At 38.6% G+C, this 22,972-nt stretch overlaps 1 protein-coding gene across 1 annotated transcript in view; it reads right to left on the bottom strand.

Moving 5' to 3' along the window:
• The window catches only part of LOC133575658 (choline transporter-like protein 5-A), a 61,710-nt gene that overhangs the window by 35,643 nt on the left and 3,095 nt on the right, over nt 1-22,972 (bottom strand). Inside the window, exons 4-13 of the mRNA XM_061928363.1 lie at nt 20,351-20,435; nt 16,402-16,530; nt 12,415-12,475; nt 12,228-12,330; nt 7,252-7,335; nt 6,991-7,103; nt 6,784-6,915; nt 2,378-2,477; nt 2,190-2,282; nt 1,670-1,748 (exon numbers count right to left, since the gene is read on the bottom strand). Of these exons, the coding sequence (XP_061784347.1) occupies nt 1,670-1,748; nt 2,190-2,282; nt 2,378-2,477; nt 6,784-6,915; nt 6,991-7,103; nt 7,252-7,335; nt 12,228-12,330; nt 12,415-12,475; nt 16,402-16,530; nt 20,351-20,435 (979 nt within the window). The remainder of the gene's footprint in view (nt 1-1,669; nt 1,749-2,189; nt 2,283-2,377; nt 2,478-6,783; nt 6,916-6,990; nt 7,104-7,251; nt 7,336-12,227; nt 12,331-12,414; nt 12,476-16,401; nt 16,531-20,350; nt 20,436-22,972) is intronic.

The following is a 22,972-nucleotide window of genomic DNA, read 5'->3' as shown; positions in this document are numbered from 1 at the left end:
GCCCTTTTTGTCAAAGAAAACTTAGTTTGTTTTATGGCAAACACACAAAATATGCAATATTTCCCCTGAAAAATATTTTATGTGCAGTAATTGAAACCTTAAATATGTTGATAATTCATAACAATATTTATTTTAATTAATAATTTTTCTTGAGCAAAAACAGTTTAAAAAAAAAACCCACTGACATTCCCAGGGACCCAAAAGGGTCCCACTCATAAAAGTGTTAAAAATATGTCTTTTTTTTATTTTTTTACTTTCAACACTTAAATGTCTAAATTAAATTCAGATCCCCCTATCATTTTAAAATGTTATTAATATATATTTTTTTGGTTTGTCTGTTTTATGCCCTTTTTGTCAAAGAAAACTTTGTTTTTTATGGCAAACACACAAAATATGCAATATTTTACCCCAAAAATATTCCAATTCTATTTTTCAATTTTATTTTCTCTCCAGATCAACTTTATATTTATCCGTCCATTGTAAGTTTTTTTTTTTGTTTATTTGTATGTATTTTTTGTTGTTGTTTTTTTTTGTCCATTTTATGCCCTTTTTGTCAAAGAAAACTTAGTTTGTTTTATGGCAAACACACAAAATATGCAATATTTCCCCTGAAAAATATTTGATGTGCAGTAATTGAAACCTTAAATATGTCGATAATTCATAACAATATTTATTTTAATTAATAATTTTTCTTGAGCAAAGACAGTTTAAAAAAAAGCCACTAACATTCCCAGGGACCCAAAAGGGTCCCACTCATAAAAGTGTTAAAAATATGTCTTTTTTTTTTTTTACTTTCAACACTTAAATGTCTTAATTAATTTCAGATCCACCCATCATTTTAAAATGTTATTAATATATTTTTTTGGTTTGTTTGTTGTATGCCCCTTTTGTCAAAGAAAACTTGTTTTTTTATGGCAAACACACAAAATATGCAATATTTTACCCCCAAAATATTCCAATTCTATTTTTCAATTTTATTTTCTCTCCAGATCAACTTTAGATTTATCCGTCCATTGTAAGTTTTTTTTTTTTGTTTATTTGTATGTATTTTTTATTTTTATTTGTCCGTTTTATGCCCTTTTTGTCAAAGAAAACTTAGTTTGTTTTATGGCAAACACACAAAATATGCAATATTTCCCCTGAAAAATATTTTATGTGCAGTAATTGAAACCTTAAATATGTCGATAATTCATAACAATATTTATTTTAATTAATAATTTTTTTTGAGCAAAAACAGTTTAAAAAAAAATTCCACTGACATTCCCAGGGACCCAAAAGGGTCCCACTCATAAAAGTGTTAAAAATATGTCTTTTTATTTTTATTTTTTACTTTCAACACTTAAATGTCTAAATTAAATTCAGATCCACCCATCATTTTAAAATGTTATTAATATATATATTTTTTTGGTTTGTTTGTTGTATGCCCTTTTTGTCAAAGAAAACGTGTTTTTTTTATGGCAAACACACAAAATATGCAATATTTTACCCCAAAAATATTTCAAAGTGTAATATTTGATGTGAAGTAACCAAATATGTCAATAATTCATAACAACATTGATTTTTATTCATTATTATTTTATGAGTAGTGACTGCATGGCAGCTTTGTGTAATTAGTGAACATTACAACTTTATTTATCTGATATGTTGAAATAAAAACCATAAAATGTACCTCCGGGTCACAGGTGCTGTTGGACCGAGGACATGTGGCGTCCGGAGACACGACTTTATGACCCAAGGACGCCAAGTTCCTGATTTAGGGGTCCGTTAAAGACACAGCAGAGGATTTGTGCATTCTACGAATTGTTGATAGGGCTGGTCGATAAATTGATATCAATAAATCACCAATGACACATTGTTAAGATCAATAAAAAAGGGTTTGTTGTTGTTGTTTTTTATAATAGATACATAATAAAATCAATAAAACAATTGTAATTGTAGCATACTTCTAAGATGACGCCAAGTAACGAAATCCATGATTAATAGGTTAAAAAGTGTGTAATAAGCTAAAATGCTAGCATAGCATGCTATGCTAATGTTAGCATGCTAACAGTGGCCAAGTTTGTTGGAGGAAACTACAGCTAAGCTGCAATCAAAGAGCCGGTGTGTGATTAGTACAATACTTAGAGTGCAAACACTTTGTAGGAAACAACCATTCAAGTTAATGGCAAAGGCTACTCCCTGAAGGATACAAGGCGGTGAGGGTGAAGTAGCAGACGCAGGAGGCCAGGGAGAGAAAGGTGAGGACGGGGTAGACCAGAGTGGACTTGGTGTGACACATGGCTCTGGAGGGGAGAGACAAAACACACAATCAATCAAAAGGATGGAAAGGGTTGAATCAAATCAAATGAAAAGAGAAGATGGAGGTGAAAAGTCAGACCTGCTGGCCTCTCTGAGGAGGACCACGGCCAACTGGACTCTCCTCCTCATCACCACCAGCAGCAGGACCATGGACACTTCTGTCACTCCCAGCAACATCACTGGAAATATTCATCAGTCAATATTTTAATGTATGATAATTATCATCATAATAATAATAATAGTACTACTAATAATAATCATGTATTTTAAATATGACATGTATGATAATAATCATCATAAATAATAATAATAATAATAATAGCAATAATAATAGTACTACTACTAATCATGTATTTTAAATATGACGTGTATGACAATAATAATTATAAAAACAATGAAAATAGCAATAATAATACTACTAATAATAATAATAATAATCATTATCTATTTTAAATATGATATGCATGACAATAATACTCATAAATAATAATAATGGCAATAATAATAATAATAGTAATGTATTTTAAATATGACATGTATGACAATAATAATCAATAATAATAATAATAATAGCAATAATAATAATAATAATAATGTATTTTAAATATGACATGTATGACAATAAAAATAATAATAATACAAATAATAATGTATTTTAAATATGAAATAAATTACAATAATAATCAAAAATAATAATAATAGCAATAATAATAACAATAATGTATTTTAAATATGACATGTATGACAATAATAATCAAAAATAATAATAAAAATAATGTATTTTAAATATGACATGTATGACAATAATAATAATAATAATAATAAAAATAATGTATTTTAAATATGACATGTATGACAATAATGATCAAAAATATAATAGCAATAATAATGATAATAATAATGATAATGTATTTTAAATATGACATGTATGACAATAATAATTATAATAATATAGCAATAATAATTATACAAATAATAATGTATTTTAAATATGACATGAATGACAATAATAATAAAAAACAATAATAATAGCAATAATAATAATAATAATAACAATAATAATAATTTATTTTAAATATGACATGTATGACAATAATAAAAAATAATAATACAAATAATGTATTTTAAATATGACATGTATGACAATAATAATCCAAAATAATAATAATAATGTATTTTAAATATGACATGTATGACTATAATAACTATAATAATAATACAGCAATAATAATCATACAAATAATAATGTATTTTAAATATGACATGAATGACAATAATAATCAAAAATAATAATAATAATAATAATAATAGCAATAATAATAATTATAATAATAATAATAATGTATTTTAAACATGACATGTATAACAATAATAAAAAATAATAATAATAGTAATGTATTTTAAATATGACATGTATGACAATAATAACCAAAAATAATAATACAAATAATGTATTTTAAATATTACATGTATGACGATAAAAAAAAAAATACAAATAATAATGTATTTTAAATATGAAATAAATTACAATAATAATCAAAAATAATAATATCAATAATAATAATAATAATAATAATGTATTTTAAATATGACATGTACAACACTAAATTGGCCCTAGTGTGTGGATGTGAGTGTGAATGTTGTCTGTCTATCTGTGTTGGCCCTGCGTTGAGGTGGTGACTTGTCCAGGGTGTACCCCGCCTTCCGCCCGATTGTAGCTGAGATAGGCTCCAGCGCCCCCCGCGACCCCAAAGGGAATAAGCGGTAGAAAATGGATGGATGGATGGACGACAATAATAATCACAAATAATAATACAAATAATGTATTTTAAATATGACATGTATGACAATAATAATAAATAATATAAAAATAATGTATTTTAAATATGACATGTATGACAATAATAATCAAAAACATAATAGCAATAATAATAATAATAATAATATAATGTATTTTAAATATGACATGTATGACAATAAAAAGAATAATAATACAAATAATAATGTATTTTAAATATGAAATAAATTACAATAATAATCCAAAATAATAATAATAGCAATAATAATAATAATAATAATAACAATAATTTATTTTAAATATGACATGTATGACAATAATGATCAATAATAATAATAAAAATAATGTATTTTAAATATGACATGTATGACAATAATAATAATAATAATAAAAATAATGTATTTTAAATATGACATGTATGACAAAAATAATCAAAAATATAATAGCAATAATGATAATAATAATAATAATGTATTTTAAATATGACATGTATGACAATAATTATAATAATATAGCAATAATAATTATACAAATAATAATGTATTTTAAATATGACATGAATGACAATAATAATAAATAATAATAATAATAGCAATAATAATAATAATAACAATAATATTAATGTATTTTAAATATGACATGTATGACAATAATAAAAAATAATAATACAAATAATGTATTTTAAATATGACGTATGACAATAATAATTTAAAAAAAAAAAGTATTTTAAATATGACATGTATGACAATAATAATAAATAATAATAATAAAAAATAATGTATTTTAAATATGACATGTATGACAATAATAATCAAAAACATAATAGCAATAATAATAATAATAATAATGTATTTTAAATAGGACATGTATGACAATAATAATAAAATTAGTGTATTTTAAATATGACATGTATGACAATAATAATTATAATAACATAACAATAATAATCATACAAATAATAATGTATTTTAAATATGACATGAATGACAATAATAATAAAAAAAAACAATAATAGCAATAATAATAATAACAATAATAATAATGTATTTTAAATATGACATGTATGACAATAATAATAAATAATAATAATACAAATAATGTATTTTAAATATGACATGTATGACAATAATAATCAAAAACATAATAGCAATAATAATAATAATAATGTATTTTAAATAGGACATGTATGACAATAATAATAAAATTAGTGTATTTTAAATATGACATGTATGACTATAATAACTATAATAATAATACAGCAATAATAATCATACAAATAATAATGTATTTTAAATATGACATGAATGACAATAATAATCAAAAATAATAATAATAATAGCAATAATAATAATAATAATAATAATAATAATAATGATAATGTATTTTAAATATGACATGTATAACAATAATAAAAAAATAATAATAATAGTAATGTATTTTAAATATGACATGTATGACAATAATAACCAAAAATAATAATACAAATAATGTATTTTAAATATTACATGTATGACAATAAAAAAAATAATACAAATAATAATGTATTTTAAATATGAAATAAATTAAAATAATAATCAAAAATAATAATAATAGCAATAATAATAATAATAATAATAATATTAATGTATTTTAAATATGACATGTATGACTACCTACATGTAAAGCGACTTTGGGTACTTAGAAAAGCGCTATATAAATCCCAGTTATTATTATTATTATTATTATGACAATAATAATCACAAATAATAATACAGATAATGTATTTTAAATATGACATGTATGACAATAATAATAAATAATATAAAAATAATGTATTTTAAATATGACATGTATGACAATAATAATCAAAAACATAATAGCAATAATAATAATAATAATAATGATAATAATGTATTTTAAATATGACATGTATGACAATAATAGAAAAAATTGTGTATTTTAAATATGACATGTATGACAATAATAATTTAAAAAAAATAATAAAAATAATGTATTTTAAATATGACATGAATGACAATAATAATCAAAAATAATAATAGCAATAATAGTAATAATAATGTATTTTAAATATGACATGTATAACAATAATAATACAAAAATAATAATAATGTATTTAAAAATTATGAAAATGATAATCATAATGATAATAATAATAATGTAATTTAAATATGACATGTATGATATTATAATCATAAAATTAACAATATTAAGGAAAATAGTAGCAATAATAATAATAATAATAATAATAGTGATCATGTATGTTAAATATGACATGTATGATAATAATAATCATAATAATAAAAATAATAGCAATAATTATCATATTAAAATAATAATGATGATAATAATTATAATGTATTTTAAATATGACATGATAATAATTATAAAAATAATAATAATAAGGAAAATAATAGGACTAATAAAAAATATGACATGTATGTTAATGCAAACTATAAAAATAATAATAATGAAAATAATAGTAATAATAATAATAATTATTATTATTATTATAATTACAATAATGATAATAATATATAAAAAATATAAAAAAAGACCCCACATACTTTGATGCTATGGGAGATGTAGGCAAAAATAATAATAATAATAATATTTTATACAGTGGGAGCTTTTTGCCGATATGGAATCAATACCATGATCAGATGTGAACAAGAGAAGCCAAGACTTGCATAAAATGATCCAGGTTTGCTTGAGCTGCAGATAGACTTTGATATCCGTCTGCAGGCCCACTTCCACCATGGACACCTCAGAACCTTGGCTCCGTGCCAGCTGGGTCAACTCCGAGGCACAGAACCACAGACCTGCATGGTCACACAGAACCACAGACCTGCATGGTCACACGATCAATGCAATGGAGTCCCAGAGGGAGACCATACCGTAGGACAGAAGGAGTGTGACGGCCATGATGGTGGTCCACAGCAGCAGCTGGGCGGTGAACCTGAGCAGCACCATGAAGAGCAGGCTGAAGAACCAGGACATCAGCAGACTTCTGCAAACCCAGTGATGAGGAGAAATATTCAAGGTAATCGTCTTGTTTGTGTGTGTGTGTGTGTGTGTGTGTGTGTGTGTGTGTGTGTGTGTGTGTGTGTGTGTGTGTGTGTGTGTGTGTGTGTGTGTGTGTGTGTGTGTGTTTATACACAAGAATCCAAGGCCAGGACTCGGCATAATCTTCCACTATCTCCTGTCCTAACTGCTGAGTGTCCACTAGTCCTCGTAGTTGTCTGCAAACATGACACGTACACGTCTGAATAGAAGCTAACATATACATATATACATACATATGTAAATATATTTATTTATATATATACCCCCCCGTACCAAAAAGCCCTTGATGAAAGCGCATACAATTTCACCTTCACCTATGAACCCACGCCAGGAAACCAGCCAAAAAAGAACAGAAAACGAAACGACATCATCTGGTACAACCCCCCATACAGCAAAAACGTCTCAACTAACATTGGACACAAATTCCTCAATCTGATTGACAAACACTTTCCCAAAGACAACACCCTAAGAAAAGTATTCAACAAGAACAACATTAAATTGAGCTACAGCTGCATGAACAATATACGACAAATCATCTCAAACCACAACAAAACAATTGCAAATGAGCCGTCGGCCCCCGGACAGAGCGACTCCAAAACCAACAAAGGCTGTAACTGTCGAAAGAAACCTGATTGCCCTCTCAACGGGGGGTGCTTACAAACATCAGTTGTCTACCAATCTAAGGTAACACGCAAGGACATTAACACATCCGACACATATGTAGGATTAACCGAGGGAGAATTCAAAACCAGATGGAACAATCACAAGGCTTCTTTCAGAAACCAAAACCTGCGAAATACCACAGAACTCAGCAAACACATTTGGGACCTCAAAGACAATAATGTTGAATATTCAATAACATGGCAAATTCTTGCATCCAGCACACCTTACAATAGTGGTAATAAAAGATGCAACCTATGCTTGAAAGAGAAACTGTTTATTATTTACCGTCCAGACCTGTCATCCTTCAACAAGCGCAGCGAAATTGTAACAGCATGCCGCCACAGACGGAAACACCTCCTAGGTAACACATGAGCCAATCACCACGCCCCTACGCCAGCCTGTACCCACCCACTCTGTGCCCTATATAAACCATGTTATGCGAATGCTCCCATTAAAATCTCCTGATGATTGAGGGAACCCCCCCCTCATGAAACAGGCCTGTAGAGATGAAATAGTCTTGTGATTTTTTTCCCCACACATACATATATATATATATATATACACATATATACACATATATATATATATATATATATATATATATATATATACATGTATATATACATACATACAACGCATGCACAGCTTGAGGATTCATCAAGTACCCTGAAATCTGAGTCTTCACCAAGTAGCCGTGGGTCAGTAAAACCCGAGTCTTTATCAAGTTCCCGTGAGTGAGTGAAACCTAAGTCTTCATCGAGTACGTGTCAGTCAATGAAATCCGAGTCTTCGTCAAGTACCCGTGAGTCAGTGAAACCTGAGTCTTCATCAAGTAGAATGAATCACTGAAGCCTGAGTCTTCATCGAGTACCCATGAATCAGTGAAACCTGAGTTATCATTGAGGTACCCATGAGTCACTGAAACCTGAGTCTTTATCGAGTACCTATGAGTCAGTGAAACATGAGTCTTCATCAAGTACCTATGAGTCAGTGAAACATGAGTCTTCATCGAGTACCTATGAGTCAGTGAAACATGAGTCTTCATCGAGGACCTATGAGTCAGTGAAACATGAGTCTTCATCAAGTACCTATGAGTCAGTGAAACATGAGTCTTCATCGAGTACCTATGAGTCAGTGAAACATGAGTCTTCATCGAGGACCTACGAGTCAGTGAAACATGAGTCTTCATCGAGTACCTATGAGTAAGTGAAACATGAGTCTTCATCGAGGACCTATGAGTCAGTGAAACATGAGTTTTCATCGAGTACCCGTGAGTCAGTGAAACAGGAGTCTTCATCGAGTACCTATGAGTCAGTGGACCCCGAGTCTTCTCTGAGTACTTATGAGTCAGTGAAACATGAGTCTTCATCAAGTACCTATGAGTCAGTGAAACATGAGTCTTCATCCAGGACCTATGAGTCAGTGAAACATGAGTCTTCATCAAGTACCTATGAGTCAGTGAAACATGAGTCTTCATCGAGGACCTACGAGTCAGTGAAACATGAGTCTTCATCAAGTACCTATGAGTCAATGAAACATGAGTCTTCATCAAGTACCTATGAGTCCGTGAAACATGAGTCTTCATCGAGGACCTATGATTCAGTGAAACATGAGTCTTCATCAAATACCTATGAGTCAGTGAAACATGAGTCTTCATCCAGGACCTATGAGTCAGTGAAACATGAGTCTTCATCAAGTACCTATGAGTCAGTGATACATGAGTCTTCATCGAGTACCTATGAGTCAGTGAAAAATGAGTCTTCATGGAGTACCTATAAGTAAGTGAAACATGAGTCTTCATCGAGTACCTATGAGTCAGTGAAACATGAGTCTTCATCAAGTACCTATGAGTCAGTGAAACATGAGTCTTCATCAAGTACCTATGAGTCAGTGAAACATGAGTCTTCATCGAGTACCTATGAGTCAGTGAAACATGAGTCTTCATCAAGTACCTATGAGTCAGTGAAACATGAGTCTTCATCAAGTACCTATGAGTCAGTGAAACATGAGTCTTCATCAAGTACCTATGAGTCAGTGAAACATGAGTCTTCATCCAGGACCTATGAGTCAGTGAAACATGAGTCTTCATCAAGTACCTATGAGTCAGTGAAACATGAGTCTTCATCGAGGACCTACGAGTCAGTGAAACATGAGTCTTCATCAAGTACCTATGAGTCAATGAAACATGAGTCTTCATCAAGTACCTATGAGTCCGTGAAACATGAGTCTTCATCGAGGACCTATGATTCAGTGAAACATGAGTCTTCATCAAATACCTATGAGTCAGTGAAACATGAGTCTTCATCCAGGACCTATGAGTCAGTGAAACATGAGTCTTCATCAAGTACCTATGAGTCAGTGATACATGAGTCTTCATCGAGTACCTATGAGTCAGTGAAAAATGAGTCTTCATGGAGTACCTATGAGTAAGTGAAACATGAGTCTTCATCGAGTACCTATGAGTCAGTGAAACATGAGTCTTCATCAAGTACCTATGAGTCAGTGAAACATGAGTCTTCATCAAGTACCTATGAGTCAGTGAAACATGAGTCTTCATCGAGTACCTATGAGTCAGTGAAACATGAGTCTTCATCAAGTACCTATGAGTCAGTGAAACATGAGTCTTCATCAAGTACCTATGAGTCAGTGAAACATGAGTCTTCATCAAGTACCTATGAGTCAGTGAAACATGAGTCTTCATCAAGTACCTATGAGTCAGTGAAACATGAGTCTTCATCAAGTACCTATGAGTCAGTGAAAAATGAGTCTTCATCAAGTACCTATGAGTAAGTGAAACATGAGTCTTCATCGAGTACTTATGAGTCAGTGAAACATGAGTCTTCATCAAGTACCTATGAGTCAGTGAAACATGAGTCTTCATCGAGTACCTACGAGTCAGTAAAACATGAGTCTTCATCAAGTACCTATGAGTCAGTGAAACATGAGTCTTCATCGAGTACCTATGAGTCAGTGAAACATGAGTCTTCATCGAGTACCTATGAGTCAGTGAAACATGAGTCTTCATCGAGTACCTATGAGTCAGTGAAACATGAGTCTTCATCAAGTACCTATGAGTCAGTGAAACATGAGTCTTCATCGAGTACCTATGAGTCAGTGAAACATGAGTCTTCATGGAGTACTTATGAGTCAGTGAAACATGAGTCTTCATCAAGTACCTATGAGTCAGTGAAACATGAGTCTTCATCGAGTACCTATGAGTCAGTGAAACATGAGTCTTCATCGAGTACCTACGAGTCAGTAAAACATGAGTCTTCATCAAGTACCTATGAGTCAGTGAAACATGAGTCTTCATCAAATACCTATGAGTCAGTGAAACATGAGTCTTCATCCAGGACCTATGAGTCAATGAAACATGAGTCTTCATCGAGTACCTATGAGTCAGTGAAACATGAGTCTTCATCGAGTACCTATGAGTCAGTGAAACATGAGTCTTCATCAAATACCTATGAGTCAGTGAAACATGAGTCTTCATCCAGGACCTATGAGTCAGTGATACATGAGTCTTCATCGAGTACCTATGAGTCAGTGAAAAATGAGTCTTCATCGAGTACCTATGAGTAAGTGAAACATGAGTCTTCATCGAGTACCTATGAGTCAGTGAAACATGAGTCTTCATCAAGTACCTATGAGTCAGTGAAACATGAGTCTTCATCGAGTACCTATGAGTCAGTGAAACATGAGTCTTCATCAAGTACCTATGAGTAAGTGAAACATGAGTCTTCATCGAGTACTTATGAGTCAGTGAAACATGAGTCTTCATCAAGTACCTATGAGTCAGTGAAACATGAGTCTTCATCGAGTACCTACGAGTCAGTAAAACATGAGTCTTCATCAAGTACCTATGAGTCAGTGAAACATGAGTCTTCATCGAGTACCTATGAGTCAGTGAAACATGGGTCTTCATCCAGGACCTATGAGTCAGTGAAACATGAGTCTTCATCGAGTACCTATGAGTCAGTGAAACATGAGTCTTCATCAAGTACCTATGAGTCAGTGAAACATGAGTCTTCATCAAGTACCTATGAGTCAATGAAACATGAGTCTTCATCGAGTACTTGTGAGTCAGTAAAACATGAGTCTTTATCAAGTACCAATGAGTCAGTGAAACATGAGTCTTCAAGTACCTATGAGTCAGTGAAACATGAGTCTTCATCGAGTACCTATGAGTCAGTGAAACATGAGTCTTCATCAAGTACCTATGAGTCAGTAAAACATGAGTCTTCATCAAGTACCTATGAGTCAGTGAAACATGAGCATTCATCAAGTACCCGTGAGTCAGTGAAACATGAGTCTTCATCAAGTACCCGTGAGTCAGTGAAACATGAGTCTTCATCGAGTACCCATGAGAATAAAAACATGTGGTATAAAAAAGTGAGACCAATACTTGGAGAGGTCTTGGAGGTTGGTGACACTTTGTGTGGTTCCAAGAAGGTCTTTGGACTTGGTCTTATTCAGACTGAGGACATCTGGGAGACACCTGTGAAGATCTGACACACAGACCCACACAGACACACACACAGACCCACACATGAAAACAATGACATCATAGAAGAAGTGGGCGTGGTCCTCACATGGTCTACTTGGCACAATCATGGAGGGACAGTCCTGGTCTCTCAGGACCTGAGACACAGCCTGCAAGAGTCCAAACATAAACAAACTCACCACACACAAAACAGCAGTGTGACACCAGAACTGTCCAGGTGGTGGCAGACTTGAGCCTACTTAGGTTCCTGACCAGTCTTTTCACTCAGGAGGAGAGTTTTGGTCTTCTTCCAGATGGAAGTGTCATGAATCAAAATACTAATACTTAGTGGAGAAAGACCGTGGGTCTAAAAGGATCACTTGCAATGATGTTAGTACTTGTATGTTTGCAGAGTCCACCTTGGTAGACCTCACTCCCTGACACCTTGAGAACTTAGGCCAGACGCCCAGTTGACACACTTCTTGACTCTGATTCGAAAGACCCAGGTTCGATCCCCGGGTGGAATGAAAACAGGGGCTGGACCAGGCAGGTTAAACCGGTGCTGTGACCCGGATTTGAGTCTGGCTTAGGGTGGCGAGTGTAATGGAGGCTAGGTGTGCTGGACTTCGAGTTGACACCACCTCTCAACCCTTATTCAGAAGACCCATGTTTGAGCCCGGTTTAGGGTGACAAGTTTAACAGAGGCCAACCAGTGCAGCTGTGCTTGTGTGGATGTTGGTAAACCTCGCTCCCTAGGTCCGAACCCTTGGTGCAAACGGAAGCAGGGGCTGGACCAGGCAGGTTAAGCCGGTGCCGTGACCTGGATGAAAGTGTGTTTTAGGGTAGAATGCCAGGGCAGCTGTGTTCGTGTGGACTTTGGTAACCCTCACTCCTTGACAGCTTAAGAGCTTGCGTTGGACTCCGAGTTGACACCGCCTTTCGGTTTTTATTCGGAAGACCCAAGCTTGAGCCCTAGTTGGAAACGGAAGCAGAGGCTGGAGTAGGAAGACTAAACCGGTGCCGTGAACCACATTAGAGTCCGGTTTAGGGTGACAAGTTTAACGGAGACCAACCAATGCAGCTGTGCTTGGGTGGACGTTGGTAAATCTCACTCCTTGACACCTTAAGAGCTTGCGCTGGACTACGAATTGACACTGCCTTTCGGTTCTTATTCGGAAGACCCAGGTTTGAGCCCTGGGTAGAAACGGAAGCAGAGGCTGGACCAGGCATGTTAAACCGGTGCCGTGAGCCGCATTAGATTCCGGTTTAGGGTGACAAGTTAAACAGAGGCCAACCAGTGCAGTTCTGCTTGTGCGGATGTTGGTAAACCTCGCTCCATAGGTTCAAACCCTGGGTGCAAACGGAAGCAGGGGCTGGACCAGGCAGGTTAAGCCGGTGCCGTGACCTGGTTGACAGTGAGGTTTAGGGTAGAAAGCCAGGGCAGCTGTGCTTGTGTTGACTTTGGTAAACCTCACTCCTTGACACCTTAAGAGCTTGCGCTGGACTCCGAATTGACATTGCCTTTCGGTTCTTATTCGGAAGACCCAGGTTTGAGCACTGGGTAGAAAAGGAAGCAGAGGCTGGACTAGGAAGACTAAACCGGTACCGTGAGCCACATTGGAGTCCAGTTTAGGGTGACAAGTTTAACGGTGGCCAACCAGTGCAGCTGTGCTCCTGTGGACCTTGGTAAACCTCACTCCCTGACACCTTAAGAACTTGGGCTGGACTCCGAATTGACACCGCCTCTCGACTCTCATTCGGCAGACCCAGGTTCGAGCCCTGGGTAGAAACGGAAGCAGAGGCTGCACCAGGCATGTTAAACCGGTGCCGTGAGCCGCATTAGATTCCGGTTTAGGGTGACAAGTTTAACAGAGGCCAACCAGTGCAGTTCTGCTTGTGCGGATGTTGGTAAACCTCGCTCCCTAGGTTCGAACCCTGGGTGCAAACGGAAGCAGGGGCTGGACCAGGCAGGTTAAGCCGGTGCCGTGACCTGGTTGACAGTGAGGTTTAGGGTAGAAAGCCAGGGCAGCTGTGCTTGTGTTGACTTTGGTAAACCTCACTCCTTGACACCTTAAGAGCTTGCGCTGGACTCCGAATTGACACTGCCTTTTGGTTTTTATTCGGAAGACCCAGGCTTGAGCCCGAGGTGGAAACGGAAGCAGAGGCTGGAGTAGGAAGACTAAACCGGTGCCGTGAGCCACATTAGAGTCCGGTTTAGGGTGACAAGTTTAACGGAGACCAACCAATGCAGCTGTGCTTGTGTGGACGTTGGTAAATCTCACTCCTTGACACCTTAAGAGCTTGCGCTGGACTACGAATTGACACTGCCTTTCGGTTCTTATTCGGATGACCCAGGTTTGAGCACTGGGTAGAAAAGGAAGCAGAGGCTGGACTAGGAAGACTAAACCGGTACCGTGAGCCACATTGGAGTCCAGTTTAGGGTGACAAGTTTAACGATGGCCAACCAGTGCAGCTGTGCTCGTGTGGACGTTGGTAAACCTCACTTCTTGACAGCTTAAGAGCTTGCGCTGGACTCCGAGTTGACACCGCCTTTCGGTTTTTATTCGGAAGACCCAAGCTTGAGCCCTAGGTGGAAACGGAAGCAGAGGCTGGAGTAGGAAGACTAAACCGGTGCCGTGAACCACATTAGAGTCCGGTTTAGGGTGACAAGTTTAACGGAGACCAACCAATGCAGCTGTGCTCGTGTGGACGTTGGTAAACCTCACTTCTTGACAGCTTAAGAGCTTGCGCTGGACTCCGAGTTGATACTGCTTTTCGGTTCTTATTCGGAAGACCCAGGTTTGAGCCCTGGGTAGAAAAGGAAGCAGAGGCTGGACTAGGAAGACTAAACCGGTACCGTGAGCCACATTGGAGTCCAGTTTAGGGTGACAAGTTTAACGGTGGCCAACCAGTGCAGCTGTGCTCCTGTGGACCTCGGTAAACCTCACTCCCTGACACCTTAAGAACTTGGGCTGGACTCCGAATTGACACCGCCTCTCGACTCTCATTTGGCAGACCTAGGTTCGAGCCCTGGGTAGAAACGGAAGCAGAGGCTGCACCAGGCATGTTAAACCGGTGCCGTGAGCCGCATTAGATTCCGGTTTAGGGTGACAAGTTTAACAGAGGCCAACCAGTGCAGTTCTGCTTGTGCGGATGTTGGTAAACCTCGCTCCCTAGGTTCGAACCCTGGGTGCAAACGGAAGCAGGGGCTGGACCAGGCAGGTTAAGCCGGTGCCGTGACCTGGATGACAGTGAGGTTTAGGGTAGAAAGCCAGGGCAGCTGTGCTTGTGTTGACTTTGGTAAACCTCACTCCTTGACACCTTAAGAGCTTGCGCTGGACTCCGAATTGACACTGCCTTTTGGTTCTTATTCGGAAGACCCAGGTTTGAGCCCGAGGTGGAAACGGAAGCAGAGGCTGGACTAGGAAGACTAAACCGGTACTGTGAGCCACATTGGAGTCCAGTTTAGGGTGACACGTTTAACAGTGGCCAACCAGTGCAGCTGAGCTCGTGTGGACCTTGGTAAACCTCACTCCCTGACACCTGAAGAGCTTGCGCTGGACTCCGAGTTGACACTGCCGTTCGGTTCTTATTCGGAAGCCCCAGGCTTGAGCCCTGGGTGAAAACGGGAGCAGTGGCTGGACCAGGCGGGTTAAGCCGGTGCCTGTGCTCGTGTGGACGTTGGTAAAACACTTTACTTGACACTTTTAGCTCGGTGCCTAGCGCTGGCTGGTGTTGGTTGCACTTACACCCCTAAACCTCACTCTCATCCGGCTCAGAGTCATGTATAGAGAGACTATGTGAGGGGATTTTGACCAACCAGAGAGAGTATGGCCAGAGGATCTCCTAAATCATTGGTCAAAAGCTCCTCACGTGGGGGCAACTTTGAAATCGAGTTGGCCATACTCTCTCTCCGGGTCACGGCACCACCGGTTCAGCCCCCCGTTTCCATTCCACCCTGTTCTTGATCCTGGGTCTTTTGAATGAGAGTCGAGTGCGTTAGGCCCTGAGCTAAAAGCCCGAGCTCCCAAGTCAGTACAGGGTGTTAGGGACCTGCACCGTAACGGTCATTTAGTGTTGATTCCAGGGATGCTACCTTCTCAGGATGATCGAAGCCAGGTTTACAGAAGTCTTTGTAGTAATCCCAGTACGTGTTGCCGAGTTTGTGCTGCAGCTGCATCTCAGAATAAGTTGCGAGTCGGTCAGGACACTCGGACACACAAATCTGAAACAAAGACACAGAAAATCCTACTAAGTCATCAATGTCTTGTAACGATTGATTAATGATAGACCGTGGTAAAACTCTAGACGGTGAGTACTACCGTTTCAAATGTTCATTGTCGTAAAACCATGACTGATTTTTGCACTTTGACTAAACCCAGGGACCTGCTCGGTGGCCTTGTGTTAAGAGTCTCCGCCCTGAGATCGGTAGGTCTACTACTAACCCACGGAGACCAACCACTGCAGCTGTGCTTGTGTGGACGTTGGTAAATCTCACTCCTTGACACCTTAAGAGCTTGCGCTGGACTACGAATTGACACTGCCTTTCGGTTCTTATTCGGAAGACCCAGGTTTGAGCACTGGGTAGAAAAGGAAGCAGAGGCTGGACTAGGAAGACTAAACCGGTACCGTGAGCCACATTGGAGTCCAGTTTAGGGTGACAAGTTTAACGGTGGCCAACCAGTGCAGCTGTGCTCCTGTGGACCTTGGTAAACCTCACTCCCTGACACCTTAAGAACTTGGGCTGGACTCCGAATTGACACCGCCTCTCGACTCTCATTCGGCAGACCTAGGTTCGAGCCCTGGGTAGAAACGAAAGCAGAGGCTGGACCAGGCATGTTAAACCGGTGCCGTGAGCCGCATTAGATTCCGGTTTAGGGTGACAAGTTTAACAGTGCACTTTCCTATATGCAATAAGTTTAAGCCTCCATGGAAATGCCCCCCTCTACCTCAAAGCACTAGTCACCCCCAAATCCTCCACACGACACCTCCACTCCGGACAGGCTAACCTCCTCCAACCTCCGAGGACAAAGCTACGAACTATGGGAGACCGGGCTTTCTGCTCCGCCGCTCCCAGTCTGTGGAATGCTCTCCCTGACCACCTGAGGGCACCACAGACTGTGGATGCTTTTTTTTTCCACACGACACCTCCTCCAACCTCCGAGGACAAAGCTACGAACTATGGGAGACCGGGCTTTCTGCTCCGCCGCTCCCAGTCTGTGGAATGCTCTCCCTGACCACCTGAGGGCACCACAGACTGTGGATGCTTTTTTTCCCACACGACACCTCCTCCAACCTCCGAGGACAAAGCTACGAACTATGGGAGACCGGGCTTTCTGCTCCGCCGCTCCCAGTCTGTGGAATGCTCTCCCTGACCACCTGAGGGCACCACAGACTGTGGATGCTTTTTTTCCACACGACACCTCCTCCAACCTCCGAGGACAAAGCTACGAACTATGGGAGACCGGGCTTTCTGCTCCGCCGCTCCCAGTCTGTGGAATGCTCTCCCTGACCACCTGAGGGCACCACAGACTGTGGATGCTTTTTTTCCCACACGACACCTCCTCCAACCTCCGAGGACAAAGCTACGAACTATGGGAGACCGGGCTTTCTGCTCCGCCGCTCCCAGTCTGTGGAATGCTCTCCCTGACCACCTGAGGGCACCACAGACTGTGGATGCTTTTTTTTCCACACGACACCTCCTCCAACCTCCGAGGACAAAGCTACGAACTATGGGGGACCGGGCTTTCTGCTCCGCCGCTCCCAGTCTGTGGAATGCTCTCCCTGACCACCTGAGGGCACCACAGACTGTGGATGCTTTTTTTCCACACGACACCTCCTCCAACCTCCGAGGACAAAGCTACGAACTATGGGAGACCGGGCTTTCTGCTCCGCCGCTCCCAGTCTGTGGAATGCTCTCCCTGACCACCTGAGGGCACCACAGACTGTGGATGCTTTTTTTCCACACGACACCTCCTCCAACCTCCGAGGACAAAGCTACGATCTATGGTAGACCGGGCTTTCTGCCCCGCCGCTCCCAGTCTGTGGAATGCTCTCCCTGACCACCTGAGGGCACCACAGACTGTGGATGCTTTTTTTCCCACACGACACCTCCTCCAACCTCCGAGGACAAAGCTACGAACTATGGGAGACCGGGCTTTCTGCTCCGCCGCTCCCAGTCTGTGGAATGCTCTCCCTGACCACCTGAGGGCACCACAGACTGTGGATGCTTTTTTTCCACACGACACCTCCTCCAACCTCCGAGGACAAAGCTACGAACTATGGGAGACCGGGCTTTCTGCTCCGCCGCTCCCAGTCTGTGGAATGCTCTCCCTGACCACCTGAGAGCACCACAGACTGTGGATGCTTTTTTTCCCACACGACACCTCCTCCAACCTCCGAGGACAAAGCTACGAACTATGGGAGACCGGGCTTTCTGCTCCGCCGCTCCCAGTCTGTGGAATGCTCTCCCTGACCACCTGAGGGCACCACAGACTGTGGATGCTTTTTTTCCCACACGACACCTCCTCCAACCTCCGAGGACAAAGCTACGAACTATGGGAGACCGAGCTTTCTGCTCCGCCGCTCCCAGTCTGTGGAATGCTCTCCCTGACCACCTGAGGGCACCACAGATTGTGGATGCTTTTTTTCCACACGACACCTCCTCCAGCCTCCGAGGACAAAGCTACGAACTATGGGAGACCGGGCTTTCTGCTCCGCCGCTCCCAGTCTGTGGAATGCTCTCCCTGACCACCTGAGGGCACCACAGACTGTGGATGCTTTTTTTCCACACGACACCTCCTCCAACCTCCGAGGACAAAGCTACGAACTATGGGAGACCGGGCTTTCTGCTCCGCCGCTCCCAGTCTGTGGAATGCTCTCCCTGACCACCTGAGGGCACCACAGACTGTGGATGCTTTTTTTCCACACGACACCTCCTCCAACCTCCGAGGACAAAGCTACGAACTATGGGAGACCGGGCTTTCTGCTCCGCCGCTCCCAGTCTGTGGAATGCTCTCCCTGACCACCTGAGGGCACCACAGACTGTGGATGCTTTTTTTTCCACACGACACCTCCTCCAACCTCCGAGGACAAAGCTACGAACTATGGGAGACCGGGCTTTCTGCTCCGCCGCTCCCAGTCTGTGGAATGCTCTCCCTGACCACCTGAGGGCACCACAGACTGTGGATGCTTTTTTTCCACACGACACCTCCTCCAACCTCCGAGGACAAAGCTACGAACTATGGGAGACCGGGCTTTCTGCTCCGCCGCTCCCAGTCTGTGGAATGCTCTCCCTGACCACCTGAGGGCACCACAGACTGTGGATGCTTTTAAAAAAGCATTTTTATAGATATATGCATACTCGTTGTAGCTATAAGGCTGTTCTAGTTTTTATTTTATTTTTTTAATTATCTTTTTATTATTATTTTTTTTCAATACACTGTAGCACTTTGAGGTTGTTTGCACAATGTAAAGTACTTTTTTACAAATAAAATATATTATTACTATTATAAATGCGGGTGGAAATTGTTTAAGGACAACATTTCTCAACCAGCTTTTGCAAGGAATTTAAGGATTTCACCATCTACGGTCTGTAATGTCATCAGAGAATCTGGAGAAAGACCGAAAACCAACATTGAATGCCCGTGACCTTGGATCCCTCAGGCGGTACTGCATCAAAAAGCGACATCAGTGTGTAAAGGATATCACCACATGGGCTCGGGAACACTTCAGAAAACCACTGTCAAGTCACTACAGTCGGTGGCTACATCTGTAAGTGCAAGTTAAAACTCTACTATGCAAGGCCAAAGCCATTTATCAACAACACCCGGAAATGTAGACAGCTTCAAAGTGGAAAAGTGTTTAATGCATTTTGTGTCTATTTAGTAAAACAAATGAATACAACTTTATGGAACAAGACCTTCATAAAAAAAAAAACGTAATTCTGCATTTCGCTATTTAACTTGTCCTCTGAAGGTGAGAACTCATTTATGAAACGTTAGTGTTGGTCTCTGCTTTTGTACCTTCAGAACAAACTTGAGTACCTGAGTTGTTGGGCAGTGCAGGTTGATGAGCAAGGCAGGACTGGCACACTTGAAGATGTTGAAGTAGAAAACATTTGGCTTCTTCCTGGGGAAAAAACAAAAACAAAACAACTTTAAAAGTAGTTTTTATTATTGCATTTTCTCAGTCCCATTTGCAAGATATTGTAGTTACTTGTGTTGCGCCCCAAAAAGTGTTAATACTGTAAGTATTGCAATTATTACTTAGCTGTAGTTTTCGTGAACAACTTTGAAGGTGTTGAAATCGCCATGTAAAATCGCTAATGCTAACCAGTAGCGTGTCAAAAGCAGAGCCAATCTACTGTTTGTTAGCATCAAGCTAGCGCATTTTTTCCCCCTTTACCTGGCATTGAAGATTGCAACATTACCGAGAAGCAGCTTGGCTGAGTCTGCTACGTGTTAGCGCGCTAACTTTTATAGCTAATTTTACAGTCGTACACCTCAGAGTCAATCAACTGGATACTTGACACATGCTAATTGTTAGCAGGCTAACTTTTTTAGCTAAAGTTACAGCCGTACGTGACACATTCTAGTTGTTAGCATGCTAACTTGAACAGGTTAGCATGCTAATTGTTTTAGCTAATTTTTCAGCCGTAAACCTCAAAGTCATATTACTTAATAAGTGACACATTCTAATTGTTGGAATAATAACCTCTGCATGCTAGCATGCTATTTTGGGGCGCTAATTTTGCAGCCGTACATCTCAGAATCATATAACTTGATACCTGATACATGCTAACAGTTTGCATATAAGCATGCTAACTTTTTAAGCCAATTTTGCAGCTGTACACATCAGAGTCATATAACTTAATACTGGATGCATGCTAACTGTTGGCATGCTATTTTCAGCATATTAGCATGCTAACTTTTTAAGCTGCACATCTCAGTCATATAACTTGCTACATAAAAACTGTTAGCATGCTAACTTTAGCATATTAGCATGCTAACTTGTTTAGCTAATTTTACAGCTGTACACCTGTCATATACTTGATACATGCTAACTGTTAGCATGTCATTTTCAGCATATTAGCATGCTAACTTTTTAAGCTAATTTTGCAGCTGTACACATCAGAGTCATATAACTTAAAACTGGATGCATGCTAACTGTTAGCATGCTATTTTCAGCATATTAGCATGCTAACTTTTTAAGCTGCACATCTCAGTCATATAACTTGATACATAAAAACAGTTAGCATGCTAACTTTAGCATGCTTTTTTAGCTAATTTTACAGCTGTACACCTGTCATATAAGTTGATATGCGACACATTGTAATTGTTATCACGCTAACTTTTCAGAGTCATATAGCTTGATTTGTGACGTATTCTAATTGCTAGCATGCTAATTTTTTTTAGCTTATTCTTCAGCCGTAATCCTCAAAGTCAAAATTTAATATGTGACACATTGTAATTGTGGGCAAAATAACTTAAGCATGTTAGCATGCTATTTCTGGGGCGCTAATTTTACATCCTAGAGTCATATAACTTGATACATGCTAACTGTTAGCATGCCATTTTCAGCATATTAGCATGCTAATTTTTTAAGCAAATTTTGCAGCTCTACATCTCAGTCATATATACATTTTAATTGTGGGCAAAATAACTTAAGCATGTTAGCATGCTATTTTTGGGGGGCTAATTTTACATCCTAGAGTCATATAACTTGATACTTGATACATGCTAACTGTTAGCATGCCATTTTCAGCATATTAGCATGCTAATTTTTTAAGCAAATTTTGCAGCTCTACATCTCAGTCATATATACATTTTAATTGTGGGCAAAATAACTTTAGCATGTTAGCATGCTATTTTGGGGGGCTAATTTTACATCTCAGAGTCATATAACTTGATACATGCTAACTGATAGCATGCCATTTTCTGCATATTAGCATGCTAACTTTTTAAGCTAATTTTGCAGCTGTATACATCAGAGTCATACAACTTGATGCTGGATGCATGCTAACTGTTAGCATGCTATTTTCAGCATATTAGCATGCTAACTTTTTAAGCAAATTTTGCAGCTCAACATCTCAGTCATATATACATTTTAATTGTGGGCAAATAGCATGTTAGCATGCTAATTTTGGGGGCTAGATTTACATCTTAGAGTCATATAACTTGATACTTGATACATGCTAACTGTTAGCATGCCATTTTCAGCATATTAGCATGCTAATTTTTTAAGCAAATTTTGCAGCTCTACATCTCAGTCATATATACATTTTAATTGTGGGCAAAATAACTTTAGCATGTTAGCATGCTATTTTGGGGGGCTAATTTTACATCTCAGAGTCATATAACTTGATACTTGATACATGCTAACTGTTAGCATGCCATTTTCTGCATATTAGCATGCTAACTTTTTAAGCTAATTTTGCAGCTGTATATATCAGAGTCATACAACTTGATGCTGGATGCATGCTAACTGTTAGCATGCTATTTTCAGCATACTAGCATGCTAACTTTTTAAGCAAATTTTGCAGCTCTACATCTCAGTCATACATACATTTTAATTGTGGGCAAATAGCATGTTAGCATGCTAATTTTGGGGGCTAATTTTACATCTTGGAGTCATATAACTTGATACTTGATACATGCTAACTGTTA

The sequence above is a fragment of the Nerophis lumbriciformis genome, linkage group LG33 (assembly GCF_033978685.3).
Source record: "Nerophis lumbriciformis linkage group LG33, RoL_Nlum_v2.1, whole genome shotgun sequence".
Lineage (NCBI taxonomy): Eukaryota > Metazoa > Chordata > Actinopteri > Syngnathiformes > Syngnathidae > Nerophis > Nerophis lumbriciformis.
Note: the sequence above shows the minus strand (reverse complement) of the source record. Positions and strands in the feature narration are given on the sequence as shown.